This window comes from Astyanax mexicanus, chromosome 22, assembly GCF_023375975.1.
Source record: "Astyanax mexicanus isolate ESR-SI-001 chromosome 22, AstMex3_surface, whole genome shotgun sequence".
Taxonomy (NCBI): domain Eukaryota; kingdom Metazoa; phylum Chordata; class Actinopteri; order Characiformes; family Acestrorhamphidae; genus Astyanax; species Astyanax mexicanus.
Window position 1 is genome coordinate 3,209,567 of NC_064429.1, and position 17,240 is coordinate 3,226,806.

The 17,240-nt window shown below is 36.4% G+C and overlaps 2 protein-coding genes across 3 annotated transcripts in view; both read left to right on the forward strand.

Annotated features, from left to right (window-relative positions):
- LOC103047548 (leucine-rich repeat-containing protein 43) overlaps window positions 1-4,948 on the forward strand; it is a 34,640-nt gene extending 29,692 nt beyond the window's left edge. For both annotated transcript variants that reach the window (XM_022666888.2, XM_049470753.1), the window contains 4 exons: window positions 417-488; window positions 2,426-2,638; window positions 3,329-3,425; window positions 4,650-4,948. In XM_022666888.2, the coding sequence (XP_022522609.2) occupies window positions 417-488; window positions 2,426-2,638; window positions 3,329-3,425; window positions 4,650-4,822 (555 nt within the window). In that variant the 3' untranslated portion in view covers window positions 4,823-4,948. The remainder of the gene's footprint in view (window positions 1-416; window positions 489-2,425; window positions 2,639-3,328; window positions 3,426-4,649) is intronic.
- Window positions 4,949-7,653: 2,705 nt separating this feature from the next.
- rsrc2 (arginine/serine-rich coiled-coil 2) lies at window positions 7,654-17,169 on the forward strand. The gene is made up of 10 exons (XM_049470402.1): window positions 7,654-7,792; window positions 9,681-9,833; window positions 10,729-10,769; window positions 11,695-11,873; window positions 12,173-12,319; window positions 12,977-13,093; window positions 13,319-13,425; window positions 14,565-14,827; window positions 15,045-15,134; window positions 16,036-17,169. The coding sequence occupies exons 2-10, from the start codon at window positions 9,752-9,754 to the stop codon at window positions 16,210-16,212; spliced, it is 1,203 nt and encodes a 400-aa protein (XP_049326359.1). The 5' UTR covers window positions 7,654-7,792; window positions 9,681-9,751; the 3' UTR covers window positions 16,213-17,169.
- The last annotated feature ends 71 nt before the right edge of the window (window positions 17,170-17,240 follow it).

A 17,240-nucleotide genomic window follows, 5' to 3' on the forward strand; every position in this document is an offset into this window, starting at 1 on the left:
GGAAAAATGGTTGGTGCACATCTTGCTGGCGCATCTGTGACCAAGACAGTGACCAAGTTTTGTGATGTATCAAGAGCCACGGTATCCAGGGTAATGTCAGCATACCACCAAGAAGGACCAACCACATCCAACAGGATTAACTGTGGACGCTGTAAGAGGAAGCTGCCTGAAAGGGATGTTCTGGTGCTAACCCGGATTGTATCCAAAAAACATAAAATCACGGCTGATCAAATCACGGCAGAATTCAATGTGCACCTCAACTCTCCTGTTTGTTCTTGTTTGTTGTTCTGGATTTTAGTTGGATTTTAGTGGAAGGACAATTTTATTAATATGAAAAAACATGGTAAAATTTTTATTTCAGGTTCACTGCATTGCGTTAAGTTCCCATTTGTGTATAATAAACTTGATCTCTGCAGGTTCTGTCCTGGCCTGCACCTCCTGAAGAAAGTGCAGGAACTAAAACATCAGCAGACAAGAAAGGAAAAGAGGTAATGTTCAGTCTTCTAGGCTCTGTTTAAAGTGACAGATTATCACTCCCTCTGCTGGACCTACTGTGTAATGCACTGAGCCACTACATGTATGTACTGAGTTCCTATAATATATTTATTGTGTAATATGATATTGACAAAAAAAAAAAAACATCAAGGAGTAGTTACAGTGCTGAGAAAAAGTATTTACCCCTTTACAAATTACTTTTTTTGCTTTTTTATTATACTTACATTTTTCAGATTAACAAACTTTAATATCAGACAAAGGTAACCTGAGTAAATATAAAAAACAAATTTTTAAAGGATTATTTTATTTATTTAGGGAAAAATGTATTCAAACCAACCTGGCCCTATGTGAAAAAGTAATTAATACCCAATTGTTGACCAAAAAGAACACAAAGGCCCATTTTACATTAGCCAACAAACATCTTGACGATTCCCAGAACTTTGGGGAAAATATTTGTTGGGCTGACGAGGCAATGGTGGAACTTGGAAGGTCTGTGTCCCGTTGAATTTGGCATACAAGTAACATAGCATTTTTATAAAAAGAACATTATACTGAACATCATACATGGTGGCGGTAGTGTGATGGTCTGGGGCTGCTTTGCAGCTTCAGGGCCTGTACAACTGACTTTAATAGATGGAACCATGAATTCTGCTCTCCAGCCCAAACTCCTGAAGGAGAAGTTGCCCATTAGCTTGTGACCTTAACTCAGACTAAATATATATATATATATATATATATATATATATATATATATATATATATATATATATATATTTTTTTTTTTTTTTATTATTATTATTTCTCCCCAATTTAGCACAGCCAATTACCCAACCCACTCATTAGGACTCTCCCTATCAGTCGTAATGCTCCAACACACCAGGAGGGTGAAGAGTAACACATGCTTCCTCCGATACATGTGAAGTCAGCCACCGCTTCTTTTCGAGCTGCTGCAGATGCAGCATTTCCGAGCAGCCTGCCCGATTGGAGGAAAGCACAGCGGCTCACAGATGCCCTGTGCTGCGGACATCACCTTGTATTGATGTGGGGAGAGAGCGTCATCTAACCTCCCAGGGGGAGCCGGCAGCTTAAGGGCAACAAGATGAAATTTTGTCAGTGTTTTCCCATGAAAAGAGGAAAGCTCAGAGGGAGCACAGTTGGCCCTGCTCCCTCCAGGTGGGTAGATGGCGCTCTCTCCCCATCACGCTTAAAGGTGGCGCCGGGCGGCACAAGGCTTCTGTGAGCGTAGCCTAGCCTCTGTGCTTTCCTCCGAGCACGCTAACTGCTCAGGCAATGATTCATCTGCAGCAGCTCGAAAAAAGGGTGACTAACTTTACACACGTCTGAGAAGGCGTGTGCTCGTCCACATCCTCCTAGCATCGCAGGTGCCACAGGCGATGGAGTGCACAAAGGGGTGGGACAATTGAATAACCAAATTGGGAGAAATTGGTAGAAAATGGGGAAAAATCCTAAAAAAAAGATCATATTGTGATCCTGTGTGTTCCTCCCTGTCCTGGCCTCTAGGGTGCTCCTCTGTGTTTATTACCTTCACCTGTGTTCATTTGTAGCTCCGCCCCTTAGCTCCGCCCATTGTTCCCTGTACTACCAGTGTTTTCTCTGTTTCTCGTTTTCGGTTTTGTTTTAGTTGTTTGTTCTTGTTCTTGTTTTGTAAATAAATGTTCTGGCACTTGCGTCCGCTCTCCTCGTCCTTGCTCCCACACCAACTCACCTGACAGATTTACTCTATTTATTTCACATCAAGCTACAAGCCAAGCATACTTTACATACAAGACAAGAATACTTCACTGTACTTTTCTTAAATATAACTTAATCAAAATATTAAGTCGAAGTATATGCTAAATATTGTATTGTATTTACAGAATGATATCATACACTTTACATCATTAAATATGTTGTGTCATGCAATTTCTAGATTACAGATATGGGGCAAAAATCAAAAGACAAGAAGAAGAAAAAGGAATCCATGCTCAATCTGATACATGAACCCCCTGTCAAACATACCCTCGCCTCGGTTCACGTGGAACTCAAAGACCTGCTGGAGGGAAAGAATCAAATTCAAGTAAAGTGTGACCTGGGGGTGCTGTTCTCAGAAAAGAGCATGAGGACCACTGTGAGCCGTGACAAGGTATAGTGCAAAGGTCTCTCAGCATGATGAACCAAATCAAACAAATGAGATTTACTGAGGAAAGTCATCTAATATTACAAACCTGTCAGTGGTCAATGTAAACCTTTACTATTAGCAGATAATTTGAAGGTGAATTTCTCAAGAGTTATTTCAGCCAATGGGATGATCAGCCAGGTGTGAGTGGGCAGGGCCTCTGTCAAAGTCTACTCTTCTCAACACGTGTGTGGAAATATATCCGGCACAAAAATGAGATTTCTGAGGAGCTCAGTAGAAGAGATCCTGATGCTCATCAGAGCATTGAATTCTGAAAAAATCTGTTCATGAGTTCAATCTCAAGAAAACATGGGCCATACAGCAAAACGACCAAGCAATTTTGAGATAATGTCAGAAAATATACAAACAATATACAATAATCTATATAAAAAATGACAAAAGCATACAAAAAGCTACATGGCTCTCCAGTATGTATTTTATTGTAAGCAGTGACCAGTGCTGTTGAACATAGGTTAACATTAAATAAATAGTAAATTAATAAGCAGATTAGAAGTGATATTGCAGATATTCCACATAGAGTGATAATAAATAAACATTTTATTATATAGTGTGTATGTATCATAGCATTGAATCTTCTTTATGTTGTATACTTATAGCTTACAATGTATACTTATATTTTATAATAAACATCCGTAGGAGCAAAGTAAGAGGCCTAAAGAAGTAAAGAAAGAGGAGAGGAAAAACATCTCAAGTGGAGAAACGAGTGCTCAGAGGACTGGAACATCTTCTAAAGGTGATAAACTGCACCACAACCTGAATTGGATCTTTTTGTATTTAAAATGACCAAACATGTCTCACACAGTGTCTCACAATAGTAAGTACACCATCACATTTTTAAAATGTTTGTGATGTATTTTAATGGAGCAACACTGAACATAAAACATTTTGATACAATGTAACGTAGTCAGTGTACAGTTTTATTACAGTGAATATTTACTGGGCCCTTAAAATAACTCAACACGCAGCCATTAATGTTGACACTGCTGGCAACAAATATGAGTAAACCTCTTGTGTCCAATTAGCCATTTTCTATGTCCAAGAGAATTAAGGCAGTGCTGGAAAATAATGGTAGTCACACAAAATATTGACACTTTGTGCACAATTTGATTATTTTCACTTAGGGGTGTACTCACTTTTGTTCCCAGTAGTTTAGACATTAACCCTAGAATGCCAACAGCGGGTGATTTTCACCCACACAATTTTTCATTGTGATTTTCATTGTGTTGCTGCGTTCGGGTGATTTTCATCCGACGTTATTGATAGAGAGTAACATATTTTATGGGTGTAATTTACCTGATGTTTTGAGTGTTTATGTGTTTAAATCAGGAGCTCACATGTCCCAGGAATGGGTGGACCAAGATGAAGAGTTTAAAAACATGTCATACAGTGTAAACCCAACGTTACTGATGGTGTTACTAATTTTAAAATTTAAGTTAACGTGTTCTAGGGTTAATGTCTATGTTTTAAGTTATTTTGAGGGCACATCAAATTTACATTGTTATACAAGCTGTACACTGACTACTTTACAGTGTCAAATCTTTAGGGTTGTCCCATGAAAAGGTACAACAAAATATTTAAAAAATATGTGACGGATGTACTCACTTTTGAGATACTGCACATGAGGTTGATAATGTGGAGAGACTTTACAGAAATATGTTCTGCCCGCAAGCTTAAGCTGTAAACTATTAGCATCCTGGAAAAAGGCAATGCTATGCTAAAGATCAAGCTGATAAAATTTAGCTGAACTACACAATATATTAATATATTAGCCAGAATGTTTAAATGTTTTCTATTGAGATCACAAAGGAGGTCACTGTGACTGACTGAACCATGCATTTATTTTACCTTTTTCTCTAATAATATTGATAATAGATAAACAAATAGCAAAACCTACAGCAAGAAACATCCTTGTGCCACAATATAACTCAGACCAGTCTTCTTGTGTGTTCTTGGACAGGTAAAGGTAAACGACGGGTGGAGAATGAGACTCCATCTGCTCCAGCTGATGACCTCATGCATTCCAGCATGGAGCCGCTAGTTGTGGAGTTCAGTGTGCAGCTTGGCAGAGTGACGTCTACTTCCCAATTCACAAACCCACACTGTTCTACAACAACACTGTCTGATCTTTAGGGTGGCCAGAGGGTCAGGAGTGGTTACAATATTACTTTATAATTAAACATTTTTAGACAATTGCTCATCTAACATTTCTTCTGAAACCAGTGTTTAATAAAGAACTTTGTTTCCTCTTCTGCTGAAGTAATAGTCTATACTTTTCTGGGAAGTATAAGATATTGAAACATCGTTGAAATGATTTAATTTCATTCATCATTTGTAAGATACTGATGCTGGACAATCAATTCTAGCAGGAGACTCCAGAATTGACCGAATGAAGAAAGAACGTTTAACGTACGCTCAGGGGTGCAACTACTTACTTTTTGAGGTGTATGCAAACATACTATCTAAAATTATTTATTATTTCTAGATGCAGAATATTAGTTATGTAATATAAAAAACAGCAATGGCAACCCCTGTCCTATACTTTATTAGTTTTATGATTCACCATCTACTTATACTTGTTATTAACCATTAAATATTGTAAATACAGCACCTGTCCTGCAGGAGTGTTTGGCACCTGATTAGTGCTGTGCTTCTGTTTTTTTGATGTGTATTATCAGGAGTGTTGCCTGGGTATGTAAAAATACGGGGCTCAGCACAGCTAATTATATTAGTTTATTAGCTGATCAGTTGGATCAGGTGGAAAAAACTCATTTAAACTAAGTACAATACTAAATTCTGGCTATCCACAACATCCAGCTTCTATCTAACTGGTTAGATAAATACATTTTTGTTAATTATAGCCTATCCTGCAATCCTAAATTAATAAAAACACAGGATTCATTTGAAAATTAAATAGTAATTGACTGATCAGGGTACATCAGGGCAAGTTAAACATATATAGCTTTATTTTCTCAAACCTTGATCTGTGTTTTGATTCAGAGATGTGTCTTTTTAACCAGCTATCAGAAACATTCCCATCACAGTTTACATGGTTAGTTCAGTTACCTTTCTTTTAGAAAAATAGCTGTCTATCCAGATATGTTTTAACATCAGAGCTGAAACCCCGTGCAAAAACTCAAAAACCCTCAAATATCCTCCTCAGCGAGACTGTGGGAGGGCTGGGGCTGGGGCTTCCCTACTAGCGCTCCGCAAAACCAGCAAGCTGATTGGCTGTTTCTCCTGAAAAGTAGAACTTTATCCTTGAACTGGCTCCGTGATTCACGTTAAGAGATTTTCCATTCACAGCGAACAGCGGCCTGTCTCCTCACTAATACAGCTGACCTGAGCGAAACGATTCAGTGATACTGGAAATTTATTTGGGGCTAAAGCCCTGGAAGCCCAGGCCAGGCGATGCCCCTGTGTATAATCATGCATGAACAAACAGCTCTTACAAAAAACTAGAAATACTTTTTCGGCATCGATATGGTGCCCCATCTAGTGCAGCGCGTCACATACGCTGCATACACCTTTTTGCGCCACTGCGTACGCAATATCTTCCCATTTTGACTGGAAACTATATAATCTTTAATTAGGAGTAAAAGTTTCCATCATTGGACCAGATCTCGCCGCATCTGGACCATTGCAGATCTTGACGTGTAGAAGGGAGGAAGCCAAACCTTCAGGCAACTGCATGGGACCAATCTGGTGCTTATATTTTTGGATTAATTAGACACTATTTTTATTATTTGTCATGTCAGTTAGTGTGTTTGCTGTACATAGTGAATCACAAAGCACATTAGTGTCTCAGTGGTAGTGCTGGGCCTAAAATAATTCACCAAATACAAAATATTCAGCCAACAGTCACTTTAGAAAAGAAACTGTAGTAACAACTGACCATTGATGAAATTTTAGAGCAATATTCCTCAGCCTGTGGACCATGAAGCTTCCTCTACTGGTCTGCAGGCCCACTGGGAAGCAGTTTAAAACCCAAGAATATAAATAAAAAAAGGGAAATTGTGTTTGAACATAAAATAAAATAAAGTACATAAAGTTATTAATTAATTTGTCATAAATAGTCACAATAGTCATAACAGTAAATAATTATAAAATTTATCTAACAAAGTTTAAACTGTTACTTTATTATTTAAGCTACCTACCACAAAACCTACACATTGGGAAACCATATTTTATCTAACCTTAGTTTTCTAAATGTATATATTTTTTAAGAATGATATATTCTCTTGTATTTCTTTTTGTGTATTATTAGATTTTATGAATTGTTTGTATATACTGAGACTTCTTCTGTTCTGTCCCCTGTACTGTAATGCTATACATTGCAGATTTCCCTGCTGTTGGATTAAGAAAGGTAAGATTATATTATCATATATTAAACTTTTAAATAACTAATGGTGTATAAGAAAGAAATATGTTTTCGATGGTAAATAGATTAATGGATTAAAGTTAACAATTATTTGAGCAATTATATTTTATGTTAAGGTTTTATCACTGCGGAGAAGTTTATATTTTAATGTTTATTGAATATACAGCTCCGGAAAAAAATAAGAGATCACATTAAAATGATCAGTTTTTTTGATTGGACTATTCATATGTATATGTTTGAGTAAAATGGACAGTGTTGTTTTATTCTATAACTTGAAAACCTCTGGAATGCAAAAAAAAAGGAAGATGGATGGTCACAAGCCATCAACCACAGCTAAACTGCTTGAGTGTCATAAGGTTACCCAAAAGCAGTGTGAAAGACTGGTGAAGAGCATGCCAAGACACATTAAAGCTGTGATTAAAATCAGGGCTGATATCTTCCTAAGTAAAAAAAATAGTATTGTTGTTTCTAAATTAATATGAACTTGGTTTCTGTGTATTATTTGAGGTCTGAAAGGAATGCATCTTTTTTTCTTATTTTGACCATTTCTGATTTTTTGAAGGCAGTGAGCAGTGCTGTGAGAGAGAACATCCGGGTTACTGTGTACAGTGTTAGCAGTGAGCCCGCTCTCGCAGTCAGATCGTCAGTGAAGCGTTTAGGGAATGAAACCCGAAAACTCGGTTAAATAAGTCCGACTGTGGGCTTTTCAGCGTGGCGCGGTGGTGAGTATATGTATACAGTTATTTATGAGCGTTATTTGATTGATGAACGCTATTAAACACGATAAATTGATATAATTTTATCAGTCAGGGCGAGCTGGGGTATCAGGCTAGCTAACGGCTAACTAGCTAACTCTGTATGTAACGCTGTATATAGTGAGAGTGGAGCTGGCAGGCCGCGCTGTAGCTGCTAAGCTAACCAGTAAACAGAACCGATAATCGAACCTAACCAGTTACAGAGAGGAAATAATCAGATATACGGGTGTATTAGTGTTTATTAAATAGTCTGGACATTTGTGTCACTGAATAAAATGGATTAGAGACTCGAAATTCGTCTAAATGTTGGATTTTTCTTGACAATGGACGCTAAGCTAAACAATAAAACCCATAGTGCGATCTAACGCTACACAGAGGTAAAGAGCTAAAGAGGAAAAACACTAGAAAAATCCCATCAAATAAGCAGAAAATAGATTATTATCACAGAGAAAGAGTTTAATTTAACACTGGTTTAAATTCTCCTTTTTACTTGCGTTAATAATATTTAAAAAAAACTTGTTTTCTCTATCAAGAACTATTGAAGTAGCCAGCGTTACATATTATATAAAATACAGCTCTGGAAAAAAATAAGAGACTTTTCTGAGTTTCTCAGATTTAGCTATTTATAGGTATATGTTTGAGTAAAATTAGCATTGTTGTTATATTCTATAAACTACCGACAACATTTCTCCTAAATTTAAATAAAAATATTGTCATTAGAGCGTTTATTTGCAGAAAATAAGAAATGGCTGAAATAACAAAAAAGTAAACAATTCCGTATTCTTAAAGTTTTAAGAGTTCAGAAATCAATATTTGGTAGAGTAACCCTGTTTTTTAATCCCAGTCTTCATGCATCTTGGCATGTTCTCCTCCACCAGACTTACACACTGCTTTTGGATAACTTTATGCTACTTCTGGTGCTAAAATTCAGGCAGTTCAGTACACTTTAATGAGTACTAAAGTGTAGGTACAATAGCTTTCACAGCTGATCTTTGCAACAATGAGACATTTTGTTTTTACCAATTTGTATACACTTCCCAAATGAGTGATGTCAAATGTATTCAGTTGGACAGCTCACGCAAATATACTTAAATTGTATTAAATAGTGGTGAAAATAGCATATGACTAGTATACTCAGTATAAATTTAGTGCAAAATTCATTTTATTTACAAACCAGGGAAATACAGGGATGTTGACCTAGCTGTAATATGCGTGCAATGCTGGTACATGGGTTTTTTATTCTGTTATTACAACTGTTTTTATGTGACAAAAGAAGAAGGACAATTTTTATGTTGCATTGTGGTTTTATTGCTTAGAATTAACGAAAATGATTTACTTACTGATAATAAAAGTAGGCAAAACTTAATCAGAATTTTATCTTATAAAGAGTAGGTGGTAGGTGTTGACTCTACAGTCAACAGATAGACATGTAATATATATTTAATAATCAAGTAATAATAGACACAAACTGTACAATAAACACAGCTGTACACATTATTATTAACGTAACAAAATAGACAGTCAAGACACAAAATTTAAGACAAGGTACCAAGTGAGATTCAGAGTGCATACATAATAGTAAAAATGTACTGTACAAGATGCATGCTGGAATGATAAAATATGTAATGTGTAGGAAAATATGTAAATGGTCAAAATAGGGATGTAATGAAAAAAAAAACTGTGTCTGGCTGTTTTTGTGTGCAAGAATCTGTAGTGCCTGCCAGAGGGGAGAAGGTTATGTTCTCTGTTCTTTTCCTTTTTCAGCTGTTCGAATTGTGCGTCGTAATCTGTGTTTGTCATAGTTTTTTGGCGCAAATCAGTGATTAAAAATGCCACTTTTCTCTATTCCCATTAGGCCAATGACGCTGCCCTGAACAAGTTACTGTCTAATAAGCTCTGTCTTTATCTTGGACCCTCACATCCAACATGGAAACTTCAAAATCACCCAGAAGTGGGAAACATCATTCACGGTCCAGGTCCCGGTCAAGAGACCGGAAACGGAAGTCAGGTAAATGTTTCCCTCTAATACCCGGATATGCTTTGGCAAATGTTCCGTATTTATATTTAGTTTTTTCATATGGATAAAAAATATTTAAAGAGAAGAAAACTGCATCAGAATAGAGGAGAGAGTTAGATAGTAGTTTACCAAATGTTCAGGTGTTTAATGTCTTTTTAATGCCTAGTGAACATGGCTTTCAAAATCTCACAATCACTGCTCTCTGTATATGACCTGTTTCATTGTTAACATGCTTGTTACAGAATTTGTTCTGCACAAGCAATTGCATTTGAAACTCTCACAATACACAGTCTGTGTGCTAGAAAAAAATAAATATTATTAAATTTTCAAAGTCTTTTTATAGTCTTATAGCCCTCTGCTGTATCCTGGACCACAGAGAATGCAAGTGGCCATCACAGCACAAAGGTGAATGCTGCCCTGAAAATTGACTGGGATTCTTTGAGCCCCTCTGTAGCGTCTGTGAGCAGTAGCCTTGGCCATTGTTTCCACAACTATATTCTGTAACACCTTCACTGCTTTGTTATTGTTTTGGGTTCCTGCACAGTGCTAACAAACAGTTGTTGACTGCTGCTCATCACTGTGAATCCCCAAAAACTCTTCTGTGATCAGTGACATGGAAACCTGGTAAAGACAATGCATATGAAAGTGTAACCAGTGTTTAACCAGTAACAAAAAAAAAAAAACAGATTTTTTTTGTTATAAATCAGTTGGTTCATTTTCAGTCAGTCAGTCATGTGAGCTAAGTTTTGATTTATAAGTTTTTAAAGTTTTTTGTATTCATATATATGGCTTTAATTTATGTATTACAGTTAGAAGAGAACCATAAAAGTAAGCAATTCCACAGCTGTTAAGTTTTAACAAATTGCACATTTTTGCTTAATGTCAGGTGACAAGAAGCACAGAAGATCCCGGAGCAGAAGCAAAGAGGTAACTAAAAGTCCATTTCACTCACATAGACATTAGATATTATGGTCATATAATTTAATAAAATTGATCAGCTGGCATTTCTAGCCCTTTAGCCTTGGGTAAGTATTTTAGGATTACAGGAGATTATTACAGGAAATGCCAGTTTGAAAGTTCAGTAGTTATGATTTCAGTAGATTTTGAGGGTGTAATTGGTTCTCTATCTCACATGTCAGATGTGTGTGAAAATTAGAGCTCAATAAAGTATCTTACAGATTGTGTGGGATATTTTTTGGTAAAAGCCTGTATTTAGATCACATGATAACATCTCTATAATAAATTACACTCAGCGTGCTAATGCACGAAGAGACACACTGAACAGAAGACGCTGCTGACAGATAGCAAAATTATATGCCTACAACTGGACAGGTAAATATCAGCCATTCAATTTCACACTTGCCTAAAAATATTGTTTGTTTAGCAACTTAAATCATTGTCCTACATTCAAGTCAACAGGATTTGCAGTAGAATATGATTTACTGTTTTAACCTTCTATCTAAATGCATGCACAATGATTATCACAAACTGATCATTGCAGCAAATATATTTCAGAGGCTAGCTTAAACATGTTTAATGGAATTAAATAAGGTAGTGTTTGGATTTTGGTTAAGAAGTGCATGTGTGCATTTAAAATGGATAACAAATGGTAAGCAACAATACAATGACCTTCAAAATCTATCAGTCTTGTATAAGGGTTGGTCAAGAACCTTTTCACTACTTTATTTGTTTATATTGGCTGCTACCTGGCCAGAGAGCTAAATGTGAATGATTTTTGAAGGTTGTAAGGATGGGTGTGTTTGAGTAAGAGTGTGGGTTTGTTCTGAAACCAACATACTAACTCTCTTTGTCACACTATTTTCCTGAAAGAGACCACTTCTTCTTAAAACAGGCACGGCGAAGGGACTTTGAGAAGGCGCTAAAATCCCACAGCCGATCGGAGGATGCACTGCAGAGTTCCGACAAGGACCGCGAGAGGTTTTCTGAAGATAGCTGTGAGGAAAGACACCGCAGAAAGGACAAAAAGTCCTCCAGAGGAAGAAGTCAGTCCAGATCACGCTCAAGAGAAAGGTAAGATTATATAGAAATATGAAGAGTGTCAAAAATGATCATGTACATTTTTTGTCCAATAAGTCATGACGGGCATAGTGACGTTCACAGGAAAACTGAACTGACAGTTTGTATTTGTTTGTTTATTTTTCAGGAGATTAATATGTATTTAGTGTTTAGACGTCCCTTTGCAGTATTGTTGCAGAAAACTACCATTCCGTTTTAAATACCTCTCCCAGCCATTACAAGATTTAGATGCTAAAACTAGCAAAAGCATTCTAAATTACATTGTGTTATTTTTATTTTTTATATGCTCACAGGCGACATCGCAGTCGAAGTCGGGACAAAAGAAGGTCTCGCAGTCGTGAAAGGAGATCGAAGAGTCGTGAAAAGAAGAGAAAGGCCAGGTCACGATCCAGCTCAAAAAGCAAACACAGACAGCGCAGTAGAAGCCGGAGTAAGAGCAGGTCTGTAAACTGTTGTGACACATCATATGACATGTTAAAGTTCTGCTTACAGGGTTATTGTTGTGTTTATATTTGTTTATATATTTTTTTCCCTATCAAGTATTTTATTAATCTCTTATTGCTTATTATTTTTTGACTAATTCACTAAAAGTTTCATTGCCAATTTTGTGGTAGTATTTTATTTTATTTTATCTTTATGTAAAAAAAAAAATTGTCCACATATGTATAAATAAATGAAATATTAAATACATCACAATGTATCTCATTACACACTTTGGAACACAAATGGAGCTCATTACTAAGAAAAATGAAAAACTGTCACATAGTTGAATTTGCTTGTTTGATCCTAAATAGCGACAAGATACAGTTAAGTAAGCTTATCTGGCTAGAGCAAAATTCCTATTAGGAATTATCTAATGGCATATTTGATTAACATCATTGCTTTAGAAAGAAACTTCTAATTTAACTCTCATTTTTGTTTCACATTGTAAATTATTTGCTGTTTATTCATAACTGTTAAATGGGGTCCTGTTTTGTCTGTCCTTCACAAACAAATCTTCTTTTATCAGTGTGTTAATAATGGAATTCTCATCAGAACATTTTCACATGTAAATAATATTAAATAGATGTTTTTTAACTGGATTCCTGTCCAATCAGAGAAAGGAAGAAGAGAGCAGAAAAACCTAGGAGGAAAAGTCACAGTCGGTCTGCCAGTCCTGTGGCTTTCAGAGGCAGAAACACAGCCATGGATGCACAAGAGGCTTTGGCGAGGAGGTAGAATCTTATTTTAAATTACTTTAAATTTGCCTTGTGTTGGAATTTTAAAGCAAGCAAAAACATCATTGTAGACTCTGAAGACTGTTGTTATATGTTATTATGCATATATTATGGTGTTTAGATATAAAGTGTGCCATGTTAATTTCTGTGCATTTATGTAAGCTTTGTGGTAAATGTGTACATTTGTTAAATTCATAAGATTTCTTGGTAACAGTAAAACAGTCTTAATATTCTGTCTTCTAGGTTGGAGAGAGCTAAAAAACTTCAAGAACAGAAGGAGAAGGAGCTGCTGGAGAAGCATCAAAATCAACAACAGGAAGTTGCAGCAGGTAAGAAATGTATTTTTGCTACATGTGCCTGTAAGCGCTATAGTTCATACTAAAGACTTTAATATGGGATAGCTCAAGACTATTCAAAGTCCTAATTTTTGTGTAACAAGACTAGAACTAGACATAGAATTTAAGAATGATTTCATTCAACTATCTGTACTAGTTTGTTTTTTTGGTTCCTCAATTGAAATAAAAAAACTACATTTTCTTCTTAAGACTCAAGTACTCTACAGCACAGCCTTCTTAGCCCATCACAAAAATGCCCCACGACCCCCAGATTATATTAAAATGTATTTTACTTTTTATTTAAAACCAAATACAGCACAAACATCAAGTTCATTGTTTCCTTTTTCTGAGCATGCAATTGGAGAGAGCTTGGATTTAAAAAATCCAGCCCGACCCAAACCTTTTAACCACAATTCCTGATTTGTAGATATTTCCTTATTTTTGCGCCCAAAATGTTCCATTATCTTGCATCTTCACTCCTGCGAGTGAGCTTTTTTTATTTTAGCTGCGGGGAGCTGCAGTTGCAAGTGGAGGAGCTTGCGTGTGTGCTCTGCACTACGTAATTATAGTACCAATATATTGATTATATTACCATTCTAACCTGTGCAACATCACAAATATCACAGTTTGATTTGTTACTTTGCTATATTGTGATTATTATGCAATAGCTTTATATGCAATAATAAATAGCATTAACAACATCATAGATAATTTTTTTTAAAAGCGATGGGAATTCCCGTTGGGTATCGAGTTGGACACCGGCAGACAGTGTTAACTCTTCATGTGAAGCCTAGTGCTGGGTACTCACTGCTGCATTTTGGATTTATGCTGCTTCTTGGATTTATGCTCTGTTCTCTTGGGTAAAATCAGTCTCATATTAATAACACAACTAGCGTGTTAATCTTTTAGCTCATTTAACCAGCTTGGCCTAAACATTATCTTATTAATAAACTTTGCATCCTAAATTACATTTGCTGAACGATTTATATATTTAAAATAATAGGGGGGAGAAAATATATATATATTTTTTAAACTCCTTGAAGTACCTCTACAGCCCACTGGTTGTAAAACTCTGCTCTGCAGTATTACAGACTGTGTATAAGAATAACTATAAATATATTTCCCCTTCTCAGCTGCAGCAGCTCCATTGCTGAGTGACAGTGCTGCAGCTACTGCAGCCAGCCCTGCGCTGAATGTGGCAGCACTGTTGGCGTCGGGAACACAGGTCACGCCACAAATCGCTATGGCAGCTCAGATGGCAGCACTACAGGCCAAAACTTTGGCAGAGACGGGCATCGCTGTTCCAAGCTACTATAACCCTTCAGCCGTTAACCCCATGAAATTCGCTGAGCAGGAGAAGAAGAGGAAGTTGTTGTGGCAAGGAAAGAAAGAAGGGGTACGTAGAATTATTTTACTTTTAAATGAAGTTTTATCTCCTTGATCTTTTTTTTTTTTTTTTTTTTTTTTTTTTTTTTTTTTGGACCAACACTGGTCACTAGATATAGCAAACCTGGCTGGAAGGAAGGGGATCTAATAATTATTGACCAAATTTTATTTTATTATACTTGTTGTGTTGTAGCCTTGTTAATTTCAGAAATGTGTTTTTACTGAAGGACAAGTCCCAGACGGCTGAACTGTGGGAGAAGCTGAATTTTGGCAACAAGGACCAAAACGTCAAGTTCCGCAAACTAATGGGTATTAAAGTAAGTATTTAAATATATAATTACAAGTTATAAAAATGAAAGCAAGATGCTACAGTTAAAATAGTAACGTATCCAAAATGTGGTGAAAGATACACACTTTCATACATTTAACAAACGGAAAAAGCATAGTGTGACTTAGACTTCCTTTTAAAGCCATTGCAACCATTATTACTGGTTTGAGAGTAATATTTTATACTGTCTTAGAAATAAATTACAAGAGTCAGTCTGACTGGTTGCTATCTAAGACCTGCTAACAAATTCAGATATTATTGGTTTATCTTGCTAAAACCTGACTTGGCTTTGCAAAATTGTCATTTTATTAAATTAATTAATACAAGTAATATAATTCTATTATAATAAGGTTAAATGGAGGACAAAAAACAACTTTATTTATTTTGTCTGACTGGCAATTACACAACATTAGCTGCCCATCTTCTTTTGTTAGCAAGTAAAACACAACGTGAAATAGACATTTGTTATTGTATGATATTTAAACATGTTTTATTCCAAATCAAAAGTTTTTATTCATTAAAAGTAATTGCTCTTTAAAGGTAAAGTGCAAATGTATTATTATGCTTCTGTATTGTCATTCTCTCAGTCATAAGATATAGTTTATCCCAATATTGAGAGAGAGAGAGAGAGAGAGAGGGGTTGCTAAGCAGAGTGATGTGGCTCAGAGCAGGCAGTGAGTGCAAAAGATAAACAATGCTTTCTGAGATTAAATCATAATGAGTCCATATTGGGCTCTATTTTATATCCTGAAATGTTTTCAAATCTTGATGTAAAGCCAAGACCCGATTTTAATGTATGACAGTTTGTGTAGCTTTATATAAACCTTATAAACAAAAGCTATTGTGCTAAGCGCTAACCCACTTTTTGCTGTGCCCTCCCCTCCTTTCAGGGTGAAGAAGAAGAAGAAGGCGGCCCTTCTGCAGTGCTGAATGATGAAGGCATGAAAACGCTGCAGAAACAGGAGGAAATGTTTCGTAACTTGGACGTCCAGTATGAGATGGCACGGTCACAGACGCACACGCAGAGGGGGATGGGCCTGGGCTTCGGCTCATCTTTTTCTTCATGAGGAATGGACGCAGTTTGAACAGAAACCACTACTCCTCTCAACCTCTCTTCCACCAATGTTCCAGCGGTTCAGCTGGTTTTTAAACGTGTGTGTATAGAAAGTCGACACTTTAGATCGCATGGATGTTGGTCAGATCTGTAATTTATTCACCAATTTCGTCTGGGAAGAATTCATTTGTAAATACAGTTAGGTGATTTTGTTGTACGTCTTCATTAGGCTTGTGCGGCACATCTCTGGAAAATTATGCAAAGGTGCAATATTGGTATTGCGAAGCTTTACGAGGGATTTGGACAATTAGGCCTAGGTTAGTGATATTGGAACATCCTTTTTATTTTCTTGGTTTTCCTTTTGTTATGTTAAATTGGTTTTATGTGGATAGGACATGAATGTTGTTTAGGATCTTGCTATGAATAATACTTGACTTTGCATTATTGAAACACTGGCATAGTACCACAACAGGTGTGCCAAGCTATTGTAACTGCTCATGACAGCCTCATTAAATTTTTGTTAGTCCCAAAGAAAATGTTGTGCTGATAGTTTACATTCTATTTACATTGTATTGTTTAAAGCTCCTAGCAGATTTAAACATCTCCCCTTACATTTGCTGTTGGTTCTCTACTGAAAGACACAGTACATGACACCTATAATCATGATGCAGCCTTCATGACCACTGACTGTTGTTGGAAAAAGTCTTTTAGCTAAATGTTCAGGGTGGTTCATGCCTCCTGTAAAAAAGGCTTAAGTCAGAATCACTGAACATTATGAATGCTGCCCTTGTCTTTCACAGCAGTACAGTGTGAACGTTTTCTGACGGATAACCTCCATCTGAAAGTGAACATGAAAGTAGTTTTGGGACTTAGACTGTACGTCTGTTGTATCCTGGCATCAAGTTAATATGAAATCCACGTGGTCAGTAAAGTAAGCCAGTGTGTACATTAAATAAATCAATGAATGTCATGACTATCTCTGAATTCTACCTTTTTCCAGACTATGTGGTACAGAGGCTCCTCAACAGAAAAAGCAGGTGG

What these genes read in the sequence shown, in the direction of transcription:
- rsrc2 (XM_049470402.1), top strand. Translation starts at nt 9,752, where the DNA reads ATGGAAACTTCAAAATCACCCAGAAGTGGGAAACATCATTCACGGTCC. An exon ending in GGCAAGGAAAGAAAGAAGGG is followed by an intron (nt 14,828 to 15,044) that starts GTACGTAGAATT and finishes TTTTTACTGAAG; the next exon opens with GACAAGTCCCAGACGGCTGA. An exon ending in GCAAACTAATGGGTATTAAA is followed by an intron (nt 15,135 to 16,035) that starts GTAAGTATTTAA and finishes CCCTCCTTTCAG; the next exon opens with GGTGAAGAAGAAGAAGAAGG.